The sequence below is a fragment of the Anomaloglossus baeobatrachus genome, chromosome 4 (assembly GCF_048569485.1).
Source record: "Anomaloglossus baeobatrachus isolate aAnoBae1 chromosome 4, aAnoBae1.hap1, whole genome shotgun sequence".
NCBI lineage: Eukaryota > Metazoa > Chordata > Amphibia > Anura > Aromobatidae > Anomaloglossus > Anomaloglossus baeobatrachus.
In genome coordinates this window covers 172,637,711-172,652,826 of record NC_134356.1, presented here as the reverse complement: position 1 = coordinate 172,652,826, position 15,116 = coordinate 172,637,711, and the positions used below count along the sequence as shown (strand labels likewise).

The window sequence follows — 15,116 nt, the reverse complement described above, 5'->3', positions numbered from 1 at the left end:
GGTCAATGGGGAGCAGAATCCGGCAGAAAGAGGTAGGAGTAAACGCTACATACTCACCGAACACTGGGCGGCTGTCACACTGCTCCCGTGGCAGCTCTTTGCTCTTCCGAAGCCGGCTGCTCATTAGGCTCATTTCATATTCACTGTTTCCATGCTCATCGGCATCTGTAATTGGTTGCAGTCAGACATGCCCCCACGCTAAGTGACAGCTGTCTGACTGCAACCAATCACAGCCGCCGGTGGGCGGGTCTAAATCGTACAATACAATAAATAAATGAATAATTTAAAAACAAATGGCGTGCGGTCCCCCCCAATTTTGATACCAGCCAAGGTAAAGCCTCACAGCTGCTTGCTAGTATTCTCAGGCTGAGAAAACTCACATTATTGAAAGCCCCCCAGCCTAAAAATATCAGCCAGCAGCCGCCCGGAATTGCCACATTCATTACATGCGACAGTCCCAGAGCTTTACCCGGCTCATCCCGAATGCCCTGGTGCAGTAGCAAACTGGGTAATATATCGGGTTGATACCAGCTGTGTAATGTCACCTGGCATCGAGCCCTGGGGTTAGTGATGTCACGGCGTCTATCAGATGCTCGATATCACTAACACAGTCAGTAATAAAAACAAAAAGACGACAAACAAATTTTTATTTGACAAAAACACTCCCTAAAACATTCCCTCTTTCACCAATTTATTAAAAAGAAAAACAAATCTGGGTCAAGCGTAATCCAATAAGGGGGTCCCACGATGATCCAAACCATACTCAGTGTCCCAGTCAATGAAGAACAGAATGTTCCCCATTGTCTGGAAAAGCAGTGCAATGACCTGAGCTAACATCAATAGGTCATCCCAGGTCACTGCAAGGAATAACAAGTGCTAACGTCATGAGTTTAGCTAGGTACATTACGTGCGGTGATGAGATCCGCTGTACTCCTGACGTCAGCACTCTCCACTGACTCCCATTGTCTGCTGCATTCACAAGCAAAGTATCGCGAGCGGCCTGTGACATAACAGCTAGTCACAGTCTCTGCCCGCTCACGAGACTTGATGTGAGAACGTGGCAGGCATGGAAGCCAGTGACAAGCGCTATCTTCAGGAGTGCAGGCATTTATCACTACAGGTAATGAACTTTGCTAACCTCCTGATGTTGGTGCTCGTCATTCCCGCAGCTGCTCACACACTGCAGTGCGGGCAGATGCTGACATACTGCAGTATGGGCAGATGCTGACATACTGCAGTGCGGGCAGTTGCTGATACACTGCAGTGCAGGCAGATGCTGACACACTGCAGTGCGGGCAGATGCTGACACACTGCAGTAGGGGCAGATGCTGACACACTGCAGTGCGGGCAGATGCTGACACACTGCAGTGCGGGCAGATGCTGACATACTGCAGTGTGGGCAGATGCTGACATACTGCAGTGTGGGCAGATGCTGACATACTGCAGTGTGGGCAGATGCTGACATACTGCAGTGTGGGCAGGTGCTGACATACTGCAGTGTGGGCAGATGCTGACATACTGCAGTGTGGGCAAATGCTGACATACTGCAGTGTAGGCAGATGCTGACATACTACAATGTGGGCAGATGCTGACATACTGCAGTGTGGGCAGATGCTGACATACTGCAGTGTGGGCAGATGCTGACATACTGCAGTGTGGGCAGATGCTGACATACTGCAGTGTAGGCAGATGCTGACATACTGCAGTGTAGGCAGATGCTGACATACTGCAATGTGGGCAGATGCTGACATACTGCAGTGTGGGCAGATGCTGACACACTGAAGTGCCAGCAGCTGCAGGGCTGGCTGGTAGTGGAAGACAGACTGTAGGGGCACCCGAAGGATGTCACATGGAAGTGCTTCCGTGTGGCTTACGGGGATTTTGCGGATCCATTGAGTTGTATTGTGTCACGGTCCGCAATTATGGAACAGAATAGGACATGTTCCATAATAAAAAGGACATTGAAAAGATAGTCCTGTTAGAAAGTCCACAAAAAGACAGGAACTGAACAGGACAGACGGAAAGGTCGTCTGAATGAGCCCTAAGGCTTTGACTATTCACTGCTCCCCACACTCAAAATCCAGGCATGAGGAGCAGGGAATATGCCAGCACCCGGCAGCTGACTGTACTGTAAGTGGGCACACTGCGCATGACAGTGACATTATGCACTGTACCGCTTACTCGCTGGTCAGTTGCGGCATGTCATCATCAGAGGAGGACACTGGAGAGTGGAGGGAGGGTAAGTATAATAATTTATTTCTTCGGCGCTCCATTGGGAGACCCAGACGATTGGGTGTATAGCTACTGCCTCCGGAGGCCACACAAAGCATTACACTAAAAAGTGTAAGGCCCCTCCCCTTCTGGCTATACACCCCCAGTGGGATCACTGGCTCACCAGTTTTCTGCTTTGTGCGAAGGAGGTCAGACATCCACGCATAGCTCCACTGTTTAGTCAGCAGTAGCTGCTGACTATATCGGATGGAAGAAAAGAGGGCCCATATTGGGCCCCCAGCATGCTCCCTTCTCACCCCGCTTGTGGTTTGTAAGGTTGAGGTACCTATTGCTGGTACGGAGGCTGGAGCCCACATGCTGTTTTCCTTCCCCATCCCCCTGAGGGGCTCTGAGGAAGTGGGATCTTACCGGCCCCAAAGCCCTGAGGCCGGGCTCCATCCACAGACCCATTGAACCTGCTGGATACGGAGCTGGGTACCGTTCAGGGACATGGCCCTGCACCATTCAGGTACTCTGTGTCCCCGTACACACAGGCACAGCACGCTCCAGACTTGCTGGGTGTGCTAGTGCGCCGGGGACAGTAAAGGGTTACAGTCACTGCAGCCTTGCTGAGTGACTTTATGTATTGGGAACTACCGCGCCGGACTTGTAGTGCGCCGGGGACTTAGCGCCGACCGCGCTTTTACGGCGGCGGCGCTTATAAATCCAGTCCCCGGCTTTTGCGGCCTAGCTCCGCTTCGTTCCCGCCCCCACCCTGTCAATCAGGGTAGGGGAGAGACGCTGTACAATCAGCAGCGCCGAGGGCTGGAGCCTTATTTACATGCTCCAGCCCTCTCACTGGACACTGTGGGACGCCGGTTTCCCGCTCTGACTTGGGGCACGCCCACGGCCCGCCCCTACACACACGAGCTGGAGAAGACGCCGGCAGCCATTCCTGCAGTCCGAGCTGAGAGAACGGACTCTGGGCAACCAGGCACAGGACTAGGGCGACCACACACCCGCTTATAGGCGGGCGGTAAGCGGCACCTGAAGTGCTGACACTAAATACCGCAGTTGTCCATTTGTATTTTAGGCTTACACTGCATAGGTCGCTATTTTTGGCTATATGCCCTCTTAGATGGCGACACATCAGCAGCAGGAAAGCAGGGGTGCTAAGGCACAGGCTTTCTATGCTGCTTGTATTGCACGTACTGAAGTGTTCATGTGTATTTATGCTTGGATGCTATACACTGCACTGTACGGTCGCTAGTCTTGGCTATATTCGCCATAGAATGGCTAGACTACAGCAGCAGAAAAGCAAGGGTGCTGAGGCACAGGTTTTTTTCTATGCTGCTTGTATTGCAGGTGTTGCAGTGTTCATTTGTACTTATGCTTGTATGCTATACATTGCACTGTATGGTCGCTATTCTGGGCTATATTCCCCTAGATGGCTAGTCTACAGCAGCAGAAAAGCAGGGGTGCCAAGGCACAGGCTTTCTATGCTGCTTGTATTGCATGTGCTGCAGTGTTCATTTGTACTTTATGCTTGTATGCTATACATTGCACTGTACGGTCGCCATTCTTGGCTCTATACTCCTAGATGGCTAGTCGGCAGCAGCATATAAGCAACACAGGCTTTCGTTGCTGTTTTTACTGCATGTGATACTGTTCCACGGCACTGAACCCCATTGTGTGCAATGCTCCCCTGTAGCACTTGGTCAGCCGGGGTCTTTACTTGACGTGGTCAAAGGAACCACCTCTCAACCCTGTCCAAGGACAGGGACGGAGTTGCAATGGGATAGAGACTTGCAGTCCGGACAGGCCATGGGCAATCTGGATCATTGCTCCCTGGCCACCCTCATTTGGAATAAAATCGGTGCTCCGGGGGGGTCCCAGGAAGACTCTCTGTATGATGAGGCAGACGTAGCTCATCAGGACTTGATCCTGACACCGCTCTCAATCCGGATACACCGGATGGTGACGCCATAAGGAATGATCCTATAGCGTCCATCAATGGAATGTTGGATTTTTCTCCCTCAGCTCCCCCAGCGGAGGAGTCAGCTTCACAGCAGGAGAAGTCCCATTTCAGTGGCTCAAACGTATATTGAGTATTGTTCTGGCCACGCTGACTTCAGAGAAGCAGTCCAGGAACACCACGCTTCCCAGAGAAGCGTTTTCTCCAAACGGATTAAGGATACACGTTATCCCTTCCCCCCTGACGTGGTCAAGCGCTGGACCCAGGGTCCAAAGGTGGATTCTCCAATCTCCAGGCTTGCGGCTAGAGCCATAGTTGCAGTGGAGATGGGACTTCACTTAAAGATGCCATTGACAGACAGATGGACTCTGGTTGAAATCTGTCTATGAGGCTATCGGCGTGTCGGTTGCTCCGGCATTCACAGCCGTATGGGCACCCTAAGCTTTTCAGCTGTTCTTGCGCAGCTGGTCTTGAGCACATGTACATCTGTGCCGCAGGGGCGTCCGTAACCTCGCAATGTCTGCATTGCGACTTACCCTATTAATGCTGTCCTGGAAGGACAGTCGAGGTTTCGGTCCTTCCCAGGCCCGGGCAGGTCCCAATTGTCCTCGTCCAAAAGGGCTGAAAAGCCTCAGAGGGGCTCAGCTTCCGGCCGGGCTCAATCACGCCCAAGGAAGGCAGCCGGAGGAACCGCTACCAAGGCGGTCTCCTCATGACTCTCAGCTCTCTCATCTCTCCGCATCCGCGGTTGATGGCAGACTCGCTCGCCTTTGGCGACATTTAGCTGCCACAGGTCACAGACCGGTGGGTGAGGGTCAGTGTGCCCACGTGCACAGGACAGAGTTCTGTTCTCGTCCTCCGACTCGATTCTTCAGAACCTCCCCACCGAGCCGATGCTCTTCTGCAGGCAGAAGGAGTGGTAATCCCTGTTCCTCTTCAGGAACAAGACACGGTTTTCCTCCAATCTGGTTGTGGTGCCAAAAAAGGATGGCTCTTTCCGTTCCGTTCTGGACCTAAAACTGCTGAACAAGCACGTGGAGGCCAGGCGGTTCCGGATGATACCCTCCGCTCCGTCTTTGCCTCAATGTCTCAAGGAAATTTCCTAGCATCAATAGACATCAAAGATGCTTATCTCCACGTGCCGATTGCTACAGAGCACCACTGTTTTTTCTACATCTTCAGTTCGTAGCTCTGCCATTCGGTCTGGCGACAGCCTCACGGGTGTTCACCAAGGTCATGGCGGCAGTGGTAGCAGTCTTGCACTCACAGGGACACTCTGTGATCCCTTACTTGGACGATATACTTGTCAAGGCACCCTCTCAAGAGGCATGCCAACTCAGACTGAATGTTGCGCTGGAGACTCTCCAGACGTTCGGGTGGATCATCAACTTCTCAAAGTCAAACCTGTCACGACCCAATCACTAACGTATCTTGGCATGGAGTTTCATACCCTCTCAGCGATAGTGAAGCTTCCGCTGGACAAGCAGCGGTCACTACAGACTGGGGTGCAGACTCTCCTTCAAGGTCAGTCGCACTCCTTAAGACGCCTCATGCACTTCCTCGGGAAGATGGTGGCGGCAATGGAGGCGGTTCCGGTTGCGCAGTTTCATCTGCGTCCACTTCAATGGGACATTCTCCGCCAATGGGACGGGAAGTCAACATCCCTGATCAGGAAAGTATCCCTTTCACAGACGGCAAGGACTCTCTGCAATGGTGGCTTCTTCCCACCTCATTATCACAGGGAAGATCCTTCCTACCACCGTCTTGGGCGGTGGTCACGACAGACGCGAGTCTGTCAGGGTGGGGAGCAGTTTTTCTCCACCACAGGGCTCAGGGTACGTGGACTCAGCAGGAGTCCACCCTTCAGATCAATGTTCTAGTAATCAGAGCAGTGTATCTTGCCCTACTAGCCTTCCAGCAGTGGCTGGAAAGAAGGCAGATCCGAATTGCAATCGGACAACTCCACAGTGGTGGCATACATCAACCACCAAGGGGGGACACGCAGTCGGCAAGCCTTCCAGGAAGTCCGGCGGATTCTGATGTGGGTGGAAGCCACGGCCTCCACCATATCCGCAGTTCACATCCCCGGCGTAGAAAACTGGGAAGCAGACTTCCTCAGTCGCCAGGGCATGGACGCAGGGGAATGGTCCCTTCACCCGGACGTGTTTCAGGAAATCTGTCGCCGTTGGGGAAGGCCGGACGTCGACCTAATGGCGTCCCGGCACAACAACAAGGTCCCAACCTTCATGGCACGGTCTCGCGATCACAGAGCTCTGGCGGCAGACGCCTTAGTGCAAGATTGGTCGCAGTTCCGGCTCCCTTATGTGTTTCCACCTCTGGCACTCTTGCCCGGAGTGCTACGCAAGATCAGATCCGACTGCAGCCGCGTCATACTCGTCGCCCCAGACTGGCCAAGGAGGGCGTGGTATCCGGATCTGTGGCATCTCACGGTCGGCCAACCGTGGGCACTACCAGACCGACCAGACTTACTGTCCCAAGGGCCGTTTTTTCCATCGGAATTCTGCGGCCCTGAACCTGACTGTGTGGCCATTGAGTCCTGGATCCTAGCGTCTTCAGGATTATCCCAAGGGGTCGTTGCCACCATGAGACAGGCTAGGAAGCCCACGTCCGCTAAAATCTACCACAGAACGTGGAGGATATTCTTATCCTGGTGCTCTGCTCAGGGAGTGTCTCCCTGGCCATTTGCATTGCCTACCTTTCTTTCTTTCCTGCAATCTGGGTTAGAAAAAGGTTTGTCGCTCGGCTCCCTTAAAGGACAGGTCTCGGCGCTATCCGTCTTTTTTCAGAAGCGTCTGGCACGACTTACTAAGGTGCGTACGTTCCTACAGGGGGTTTGCCATATCGTACCCCCGTACAAGCGGCCGTTAGATCCATGGGATCTGAACAGGGTACTAGTTGCCCTCCAGAAGCCGCCCTTCGAGCCTCTGAGGGAGGTTTCACTTTCTAGACTATCACAGAAAGTGGCTTTTCTGGTAGCGATCACATCTCTTCGGAGAGTGTCTGAGCTAGCAGCGCTGTCATCCAAGGCTCCTTTCCTGGTCTTCCACCAGGACAAGGTAGTGCTGCGTCCCATTCAGGAGTTTCTCCCGAAGGTGGTATCCTCTTTTCATCTTAATCAGGATATCTCTTTGCCTTCGTTTTGTCCTCATGCAGTTCATCGGTATGAGAAGGATTTACATTTGTTAGATCTGGTCAGAGCACTCAGAATCTACATTTCCCGCACGGCGCCCTTGCGCCGTTCGGATGCACTTTGTCCTTGTCGCTGGTAAGCGCAAAGGGTCGCAGGCTTTTAAGGCCACACTGGCTCGATGGATCAAAGAACCAATTCTTGAACCCTACCGTTCTGCTGGGCTTCCGGTTCCATCAGGGCTGAAGGCCCATTCTACCAGAGCCGTGGGTGCGTCCTGGGCATTGCGACACCAGGCTACGGCTCAACAGGTGTGCCAGGCAGCTACCTGGTCGAGTCTGCACACCAAACATTATCAGGTGCATACCTATGCTTCGGCGGACGCCAGCCTAGGTAAAAGAGTCCTGCAGGCGGCAGTTGCCTCCCCGTAGGGGAGGGCTGTCTTCGCAGCTCTAACATGAGGTATTCTTTACCCACCCAGGGACAGCTTTTGGACGTCCCAATCGTCTGGGTCTCCCAATGGAGCGCCGAAGAAGAAGGGAATTTTGTTACTTACCGTAAATTCCTTTTCTTCTAGCTCCTATTGGGAGACCCAGCACCCGCCCTGTTGTCCTTCGGGATTTTTGGGTTTTTTCGGGTACACATGTTGTTCATGTTGAACGGTTTTTCAGTTCTCCGATGTTACTCGGAGTGAATTTGTTTAAACCAGTTATTGGCTTTCCTCCTTCTTGCTTTTGCACTAAAACTGGTGAGCCAGTGATCCCACTGGGGGTGTATAGCCAGAAGGGGAGGGGCCTTACACTTTTTAGTGTAATGCTTTGTGTGGCCTCCGGAGGCAGTAGCTATACACCCAATCGTCTGGGTCTCCCAATAGGAGCTAGAAGAAAAGGAATTTACGGTAAGTAACAAAATTCCCTTCTTTGTTTACTGTGTGTGGCGCTTGGGGGTATCATATGTACCAGGATGCTGCCAGGATGGGAACATAATCTAGGCTGTGGCCATTATGCGGACATGTATACCAGGATGAGGCCATTATGGGGACATGTATACCAGGATGAGGCCATTATGGGGACATGTATACCAGGATGAGGCCATTATGGGGACATGTATACCAGGATGGAGCCATTATGGGGACATGTATACCAGGATGCGGCCATTATGGGGACATGTATACCAGGATGGAGCCATTATGGGGACATGTATACCAGTATGAGGCCATTATGGGGACATGTATACCAGGATGAGGCCATTATGGGGACATGTATACCAGGATGCGGCCATTATGGGGACATGTATACCAGGATGGAGCCATTATGGGGACATGTATACCAGGATGCGGCCATTGTGGGGACATGTATACCAGGATGAGGCCATTATGGGGACATGTATACCAGGATGGAGCCATTATGGGGACATGTATACCAGGATGCGGCCATTGTGGGGACATGTATACCAGGATGAGGCCATTATAGGGACATGTATACCAGGATGAGGCCATGATGGGGACATATATATTAGGATGGGGACATATGTACCAGGATGGGGTCAGGATGTAGATATATACCAGGATGGGCTATGATGGGGTTATATATACGAGGATATAGCCATGATGAGGTCATACACCAGGATGAGGGACATATTTACCAGGAAGTAGCCCAGGATGGGGGACATTAGTCCAGGATTGGGGGCAGTACTACAAAATGAAGGGGGAGGGGAGCAACTCATATGTCTTTATAGGATTTAGAGTGCTATAGCGGCCCATACATCTGACCAGCATATGGGTGGGGGTCCAGGCTCAAACTTTGCAGTGGGGCCCATCGGACTCTAGTTATGCCACTGTTACCACCCATCGTGATATATTAGACCTGGGGAAACTCATTGCAAAAATATGCTCATAAGTAGCGCTACACTTCACCGAGAGGCTAATGCTCCTCACAGAGAATAAATCCAATACCTGGATGTCAGTCCATCCTTATGTTGGTATGTACAACTATATATAGGAAACTGATATTAAATTGTGGCCAATATCACACAGTATGGACCACGATGTCAGAAATAGCCACAGGTCTCCTGATCCAAATTCAGCAGCCTCATAGGCATTTACAAGACTGTCGATTTCAGGGCAGGAGACCCACAGTCCGTCTGTACTAAGTCCGAGCTACACGGATGTGTGACACCAGCATACGTGTTCACATCTACATTCTCAATTCAGATTTTCCACTATGTAATTAAACAACAAATCATTTCAGCTCACACCCTATATTATTGGCCCCAATGGAACCTATTGATTTATAATGGAGTCTGCTGGAAAGAAAAGCCTCAGATGCAGGAATGAATGAGATGTAAAGGGGCATTAGGTGAAATTTTTACACTGAAGCCAACTATCACAAAATTTCTGGGACCTGATCTACACAAAATAGTAGCGATATGATAGAGAACGTATAGTAACATTGGTACTATGATTTATTTGTTTCCTAGCTGAGTCTATCCGTCACCTGGAAAATCACAATATAATATCAAGTCTGATGAGCCTTTTATCCTGCGGAAACCTGGGAGCAAAATACAAGTACAGAATTGTCCTCACCATCGGACACCTCACAAAAAACTGCGGTATGTGTTCTGCAATGGTCAATAGTTTCCATTAGGCCCCGTTCACACGTCCGTGATAAAAATGCACGTTTTTCATGGTCCTTGGTGTGGGTATGTATGTGTGTGCGTGTTTCGTGTGTGTGTGTGTTCAGCGTGTGCTGTCAGTGTGATATCCATGTTCTATCTGTGATAGCACACGGACAGCAGGAACGTCTATACTCACCTGCCCCCGGAGCTGCTGTTGATTCTGGGTTTGCAGAGCAGTGAATATGCATGAGCATAATGAGCAAGCCCAGAAGCTAGTGACAGCAGAGCCGAAGATGGGTCAGTATAGAAAATCATTATATTTCAAAGACACGTGTTTTCTTCAGCGCTCTATTGGGAGACCCAGACGATTGGGGTATAGCTACTGCCCTCTGGAGGCCACACAAAGCACTACATTAAAAGTGCAAGGCCCCTCCCCCTCTGGCTATACCCCCCCCGTGGTATCACGGGTTCTCCAGTTTTAGCTTTGTGTGCGAAGGAGGTCAGACATTCCATGCATAGCTCCACAGATTTTAGTCAGCAGTAGCTGCTGACTGTTTCGGATGGAAGAAAAGAGGACACATATAGTGTTCCCAGCATGCTCCCTTCTCACCCCTGGATGGTGTTGTAAGGTTGAGGTACCTATTGCTGGTACAGGGCTGGAGCCTGACATGCTGTTTTCCTTCCACATCCCCTGGTAGGGCTCTGTGGAAGTGGGATCCTGCCGGCCTCTCAGCTCTGACGCCGGGCTCCATCCACAGACCCATTAGAACCTGATGGAGACGGAGCAGGAGTACGATCAGGGACAGGCCCTGCATCATACAGGTACTCTGTGTCCCCGGCAGGCACAGACACACTCCGGGCTGGCTGGGTGTTGTAGTGCGCCGGGGACCGCAACGTGGAGTGGGTGTCCCTACAGATTACTGGGGGACTTTTTTGTGTATGGGAACGCAGCGCCGACCCCCTCTGGACCGGGCGGCGCTGCTGTGACTTGTGGTGCGCCGGGGATCCGCCGTCCGCGCTTTTACGGCGGCGGCGGTTATAAATTTAGTCCCCGGCTTTTTGGGCCTAGGACGCCGGCAGCTCCGATTCGTTCCCGCCCCCACCCTGTCATTCAGGGTAGGGGAGAGACGCTGTTCGCTAGCAGCGACGAGGGCTGGAGCCTGATTTACATGCTCCAGCCCTCTCACTTGGCACAGAGGGAAGCAGGCTTCCCGCTCTTAGCCAGGAACGCCCAGGGCCCGCCCCCCTTCCTCTCTCGAGACGCCGGCAGCCATTACATGCATGCCTGGCTGGAGGAAGGACGCAAGGCTCTGGGAGACCTGGACTAGGGGCTATCTGGCGACCACACACCCGCTTTTTAAGCGGGCGGTAAGCGATTTTTCTGTGCTGGTCCCTCTAGTGCCTCACTGTGTATCAGTGTACTGGGTACAGATATATAGATATTGTATTTCTTGCACTGTGAGGTGCGCTTCTGGCTGCATATCCCAGATCGCTCTGTGGAAGCAGCAACATGTCATCCTCAAAACGCAAGGCGGCCAAGGCAAAAAGGGCTGTGTATACTGCGTGTGCTGCATGTGGGGCTAATCTACCAGCAGGCTCCGATGACCCCCATTGTGTGCAATGCTCCGACCCGGTGCTGCTTCGCCAGCCGGAGTCAGGAGAGGTAGCGACCCAGGCTGAGACGCTTGTAAGTTCTGCCCCGGTGACAGGGACAGACTTTGCAGTTTTTGCAGATAATATGTCTGTGTCTATGGCAAAAATCCTTGAAACCTTGCAATCTATGCATGGGGCTCAGTCTCTGGGCACGGCGAGGCCTCTGTCCTCAGGTCCCCCTTACTTGGAATGTATCCAGCCCACAGGGGGGTCCCCGGCTTCACAGGCCGAGGATTATGACTCAGATGATGGCCCCAGCCACCCTAAGCGAGCTCGCTGGGAAAGACCCTCGACGTCTTCACACTGCTCAGGGTCTCAGCGCAATCAGTCTCCCTGTGATGTGTCTGATGAGAGTGATCAGGAATCCACTCCTGGAACCCCTCTCAACCTGGATACCCCGGATGGGGATGCCATGGTAAACGACCTTATCTCAGCCATCAATAGGCTGTTGGATATTTCTCCCCCAGCCCCTTCAGCAGAAGAGGCGGCGGCGGAGCAGGAGAAGTTTCGTTTCCTTTATCCCAAGCGTAAATTGAGTGCTTTGTTAGATCACTCTGACTTCAGAGAATCAATCCAGAAGCACGACGCTCACCCAGAAAGGCGTTTCTCTAAACGATCTGAAGATACGCGTTTCCCTTTCCCCCCTGAGGTGGTCAAGCGCTGGACACAGTGTCCAAAGGTAGACCCCCCGATTTCCAAACTTGCAGCTAGATCCATAGTTGCAGTGGAGGATGGCGCTTCACTTAAAGATGCCAATGACAGACAGATGGACCTTTGGTTAAAATCTGTCTATGAAGCTATCGGCGCGTCGTTTGCTCCGGCATTCGCAGCCGTATGGGCACTCCAGGCTATTTCAGCTGGCTTAGCAAAAGTGGATGCTATCATGCATCCAGCAGTGGCGCACCTTACCACGCAGATGTCGGCGTTTGCGTCTTACGCTATCAATGCGGTCCTAGAATCTACCAGTCGCACCTCAATGGCGTCCGCCAATTCGGTAGTTTTGCGCAGAGCCTTGTGGTTAAAGGACTGGAAAGCAGATGCTGGTTCCAAAAAATGTTTAACCAGTTTGCCTTTGTCTAGAGATAGACTGTTTGGCGAGCCATTGGCTGACATCATTAAGCAGTCCAAGGGTAAAGACTCCTCTTTACCACAACCCAGAACATCCAAACCTCAGCAGAAAAAGTGGCAGCAGAGGTTTCAGTCCTTTCGAGGTTCGGGCAAGACACCATTTACCTCGTCCAAAGGGACTCAGAGGACGCAAAGAAACTCAGATTCGTGGCGGACTCACACACGCCCCAAGAAAGCAAATGGAGGTACCGCTTCCAAAGCGGCTACCTCATGACTTCCAGCCCCCCCCCTCCGCATCGCCGGTCGGGGGCAGGCTCTCCCGCTTTTCCGGCATTTGGATGTCACAGGTCAAAGACCGGTGGGTGACGGACATTTTGTCTCGCGGGTACAGAATCGAGTTCAATTCTCGTCCTCCAGCTCGGTTCTTCAGAACCTCCCCACATCCAGACCGAGCAGATGCTCTGCTGCAGGCGGTGGATTCCCTAAAAGCGGAAGGAGTGGTGATCCCAGTCCCTCCTCAGGAACAAGGGCAAGGGTTTTACTCCAATCTCTTTGTGGTTCCAAAAAAGGACGGCTCGTTCCGTCCTGTTCTGGACCTAAAACGGCTCAACAAACATGTGCACGCCAGGAGGTTCCGGATGGAAACCCTCCGCTCTGTCATTGCCTCAATGTCCAGAGGAGACTTCCTTGCCTCAATAGACATCAAAGATGCTTATCTCCACGTGCCAATTGCTACAGAACATCAACGTTTTCTACGTTTTGTGATAGGAGACGACCATTTTCAGTTCGTAGCTCTTCCATTTGGTCTGGCGACAGCCCCACGGGTCTTCACCAAGGTCATGGCGGCGGTGGTAGCAGTCTTGCACTCTCAGGGACACTCGGTGATCCCTTACCTAGACGACTTATTGGTCAAAGCTCCCTCTCAGGAGGCATGTCAGCACAGCCTGAATGCTACGCTGGAGACTCTACAGTCTTTCGGATGGATCATCAACTTTCCAAAGTCGATCCTATCACCGACTCAGTCACTAACGTATCTTGGCATGGAGTTTCATACTCTAGCAGCGATAGTGAAGCTGCCGCTGAACAAGCAGCGGTCACTACAGACAGGGGTGCAATCTCTCCTGCAGGGCCAGTTGCATCCCTTGCGGCGTCTCATGCATTTCCTAGGGAAGATGGTGGCAGCCATGGAAGCAGTTCCCTTTGCGCAGTTTCATCTGCGCCCACTTCAATGGGACATTCTCCGCCAATGGGACGGGAAGTCAACGTCCCTGGACAGGAAAGTCTCGCTTTCCCAGACGGCCAAGGACTCTCTACAATGGTGGCTCCTTCCCACCTCATTATCTCAGGGAAGATCCTTCCTGCCCCCATCCTGGGCAGTAGTTACGACAGATGCGAGTCTGTCGGGGTGGGGAGCAGTGTTTCTCCACCACAGGGCTCAGGGGACGTGGACTCCGCAGGAGTCCACCCTTCAGATCAATGTTCTGGAAATCAGAGCAGTGTATCTTGCCCTACTAGCCTTCCAGCAGTGGCTGGAAGGAAAGCAGATCCGAATCCAATCGGACAACTCCACAGCGGTGGCATACATCAACCACCAAGGAGGGACGCGCAGTCGGCAAGCCTTCCAAGAAGTCCGGCGCATTCTAATGTGGGTGGAGGACAGAGCATCCACCATATCCGCGGTTCACATCCCAGGCGTAGAAAACTGGGAAGCAGACTTCCTCAGTCGCCAGGGCATGGACGCAGGGGAATGGTCCCTTCACCCGGACGTGTTTCAGGAAATCTGTCGCCGCTGGGGAGTGCCGGACGTCGACCTAATGGCATCCCGGCACAACAACAAGGTCCCGGCATTCATGGCGAGGTCGCGCGATCAAAGAGCTCTGGCGGCAGACGCCTTGGTTCAAGATTGGTCGCAGTTTCAGCTCCCTTACGTGTTTCCGCCTCTGGCGCTCTTGCCCAGAGTGCTACGCAAGATCAGATCCGAGTGCAGCCGCATCATACTCGTCGCTCCAAACTGGCCGAGGAGGTCGTGGTATCCGGATCTGTGGCATCTCACGATCGGTCGACCGTGGTCACTGCCAGACCGACCAGACTTACTGTCCCAAGGGCCGTTTTTCCATCAGAATTCTGCGGCCCTGAACCTGACTGTGTGGCCATTGAGTCCTGGATCCTAGCATCTGCAGGATTATCTCAAGGAGTGGTTGCCACAATGAGACAAGCTAGAAAGTCGAATTCTGCTAAGATCTACCACAGAACGTGGAAGATTTTCTTATCCTGGTGCTCGGCCCAGGGAGTGTCTCCCTGGCCATTTGCATTACCCAAGTTTCTTTCCTTCCTGCAATCGGGGTTAGAAAAGGGCTTGTCGCTGAGCTCCCTTAAAGGGCAAGTTTCGGCACTATCCGTGTTTTTTCAGAAGCGTCTAGCACGTCTTCCTAAGGTGCGCACGTT

The 15,116-nt window shown here is 52.4% G+C and overlaps 1 protein-coding gene across 1 annotated transcript in view; it reads left to right on the top strand.

The window, feature by feature from the left end:
• LOC142302350 (telomere repeats-binding bouquet formation protein 1-like) overlaps positions 1-15,116 on the top strand; it is a 117,791-nt gene that overhangs the window by 100,615 nt on the left and 2,060 nt on the right. Inside the window, exon 16 of the mRNA XM_075343409.1 lies at positions 9,813-9,944. Within this exon, the coding sequence (XP_075199524.1) occupies positions 9,813-9,944 (132 nt within the window). The remainder of the gene's footprint in view (positions 1-9,812; positions 9,945-15,116) is intronic.